Source organism: Puntigrus tetrazona, chromosome 20 (assembly GCF_018831695.1).
Source record: "Puntigrus tetrazona isolate hp1 chromosome 20, ASM1883169v1, whole genome shotgun sequence".
NCBI lineage: Eukaryota > Metazoa > Chordata > Actinopteri > Cypriniformes > Cyprinidae > Puntigrus > Puntigrus tetrazona.
The window spans coordinates 5,629,955-5,632,735 of NC_056718.1; the positions used below are offsets into that span (position 1 = coordinate 5,629,955).

The following is a 2,781-nucleotide window of genomic DNA, read 5'->3' on the forward strand; positions in this document are numbered from 1 at the left end:
TTTTTTGTTAATTATTAAATATTCCTGACAAAATTATCTAAATTAAAGCTGCCATCTCCTCCAACTATTTGTCAATGGGGTTTTGACCTACTTTTTACCCTCAAATTTGGAGTTTTTAAATGAAACCTGATCTTATTATAAAATCTAGGAGCCCATTTTAGCAATTCATTAAAGAGGCAGGTTCTGGATAATATTTCTCTTCTTGCTTTGTTTATTTGCATGCTTATATTAATGTGAAAGTATGTTAATAGGTATATGTGCATTTATTGTTCTTGTATTTGCATTTTACCTTAATTTGCCACTCTGATGCTTCCTCCTCTTTCTTCTTTTTGGCATCTTCAAGCAGTGAGATCTTCGAAGTCAACTCTGCCAGTTCAGTTGCCTGTATATACACACACAAATATACTCAATCTCATAGGAACACGTCTAATTGTGGCTGTCCTGCTCTTTGTGGTTAGATGATGTTTGGTTATCGTGGAAACTTCATAATTGTAGTTTTGTTACCATAGTTACTACTGTAACCTACTTAAAGTGTTATTGTGAAGCTGTCATGGTGACTAGAATTGTGCTGCCATGGTGGCTGGCAATGTGTATCTTGGTAGTCATGCTAACTGACCAGATGCTCCTGGTTCTTCATCTGGCTCTCAGACTGCTGCAGCAGAGCCGTTTTGGCCTCCTCTGCCAGACGACGCTCCCGTTCCAGGCGCTCCGCCTCCTCGTGAGCACGTTTACGCTCCTGATCCAACTCCATCGCCCTGCGGGTCTGCTCCTCAAGCTCTGCACATGCAAACAATGAGTGATTAAATCACTAATGAAGAGAAGAAAAAACAAAGAGCAAACTTCACTCCATATCACCTTGCTGAGCTTTTCTTGTCTGCTCCTCTATCACTTTGAGTCTCTCCATCAGCTCCTCTTTTTCTTTTTCAATCTTCTCTTTTTCCTTCTCAGCCTGCTCTCTCTTCTTACGTTCATCCTCCAGCATGGCCCTGAAACAAACAGACAGATGTATTAGAAGAATGTGTCCTTCCTGGCATTGTTAAGTGCACAACACTGAACAATGAACTATTCTAAACATATAACCATTCATTTCAAAACACTGCAATATCAACATTTAATGTGTAGGCTTGTTCCTACTGTGCCTGATAAATGCTTCAAATAATCAAAATCCTTTAAGTGATCAAATCATTATTTTTCTGCCTTTCTGTGCTGGGCATACTGAGTAAATACAGCCTTCACTGAATGATTTTGCTGTCGAAGCCTGAACAAGCCCTAAAGGAGAACTGAATGTTCAAGAACACATGGCATGTGTTACAAAAAACACATTATTTGTTAACCAATTTTATTTTTTAAATGACAAATATTTTAAATGACAGTGCATTAAAAAAAGGGCACAAAAATTTATGCAATGACCTGTAAATACCTTTCTGCAAATACTCTATACCCCCCCACCCCCTTCCCTCCTCTCACCTTTCCATCTTCTTGTGGTTCTTCTCCTCCTTGGCTTGTGCCTTCATCTGCTGGACCTCGATGGTGTCTGGTTTACGGCGTCTCATATAAAGCTCATGGTTCCCCATGCACAAAGCCAGAATCCTCTTATTAATGCGCAAGCGCTGGGCATAAAACACAAAGTCCTGTTGGGGGGAAAAAGGAGACAACATTATATACATATTAATATGCCATAAAATGCTGCCTACAAAAACAGAAGGGTGAAGGGTGAGGTAGTGAGGGATCAAGAGCTACAGGAAATACTGAAGAATATGGAGAGAAAAAAAAAAAAAAGAGAGACAACCACATCCATACTCTTTATATCTGTGTTAAAGTGTAGAAAAGAGGAATGTGTAGCTGCAGTGGTGTGCTTTCACCATCCTCAAATCTCAAATCAGATCATGAAACATTACACCACACCACTGCTTTGCAATAACAGCGTTTTTGTCTACACTCTGTTTGCAAAAAAAACCTGAATAGAAACTGTGATAAGTCACACACAATTTTTATTTGACATACCGGGGCTTTTTTATCAATGGGTTTGATGACAAATTTCTTATCATTGAAAGAAATGTTTCTGATCTCACTCCAGGGGAAACCAATTTTAGGCGTCATCCTGAAAAAAGTAAAAGGAGAAATTATTAGTCATTGATGGAAGTCAGTGATTTGAGTGATTTCTTATTGGCCCAAAATTGTTACATCTTATTTTATTATGTGTAAATCAAACATAATTGATATTATGCATTATCAAATATATTGAATCTGTTTCTTAAACGCAGCAAGTACTTGTCATTCTGCTCGTAGATGTTGAGTCCCAGGGCATCCACACCAAGCCACAGCTCTGATCCTTTCTTATTCTTGATACTGAAGTAATTCACGCCATACATCTCCAGATCCTGAGCTATCTTCAGATACTCCATCATCGAGTCCTCTCTGAAACATAAACACGCGTTCACAGAAACACATTATCATACTATCTGTGGTGTGTGTGTGATTGGCAGGGTCAGCGATAAAACAGAAAAAGACAAGCACACATTCCATTGGCTGTACCTCAACATGCCCTTGTGCTCCTCGTGCCAGACTTGAATTCTTTCCTCCCATTGCTCCTTATTCAGCTTGTGCTGTTCTAGAACTCTGCAGTGAAAAGATTACACACACACATTCAGAATATCAAACACGTTCTTAACACGTTCTTTGGCAGATACCTTTTAACAAAATATTACATACTATGCTTCAAGCCTACACAAGACACTGTGGCCTCTGCCATTTATTTAATGCATTTTTTCACAGAAATGT

At 38.9% G+C, this 2,781-nt stretch overlaps 1 protein-coding gene across 2 annotated transcripts in view; it reads right to left on the bottom strand.

Moving 5' to 3' along the window:
* Positions 1-2,781, bottom strand: part of LOC122324749 (radixin-like) — a 22,708-nt gene that overhangs the window by 5,755 nt on the left and 14,172 nt on the right. The window contains exons 2-7 of one of the 2 annotated variants that reach the window (XM_043219396.1): positions 2,536-2,619; positions 2,272-2,418; positions 2,005-2,101; positions 1,468-1,631; positions 856-986; positions 617-777 (exon numbers count right to left, since the gene is read on the bottom strand). In XM_043219396.1, the coding sequence (XP_043075331.1) occupies positions 617-777; positions 856-986; positions 1,468-1,631; positions 2,005-2,101; positions 2,272-2,418; positions 2,536-2,619 (784 nt within the window). The remainder of the gene's footprint in view (positions 1-616; positions 778-855; positions 987-1,467; positions 1,632-2,004; positions 2,102-2,271; positions 2,419-2,535; positions 2,620-2,781) is intronic. The other variant, XM_043219395.1, reaches the window with a different exon arrangement.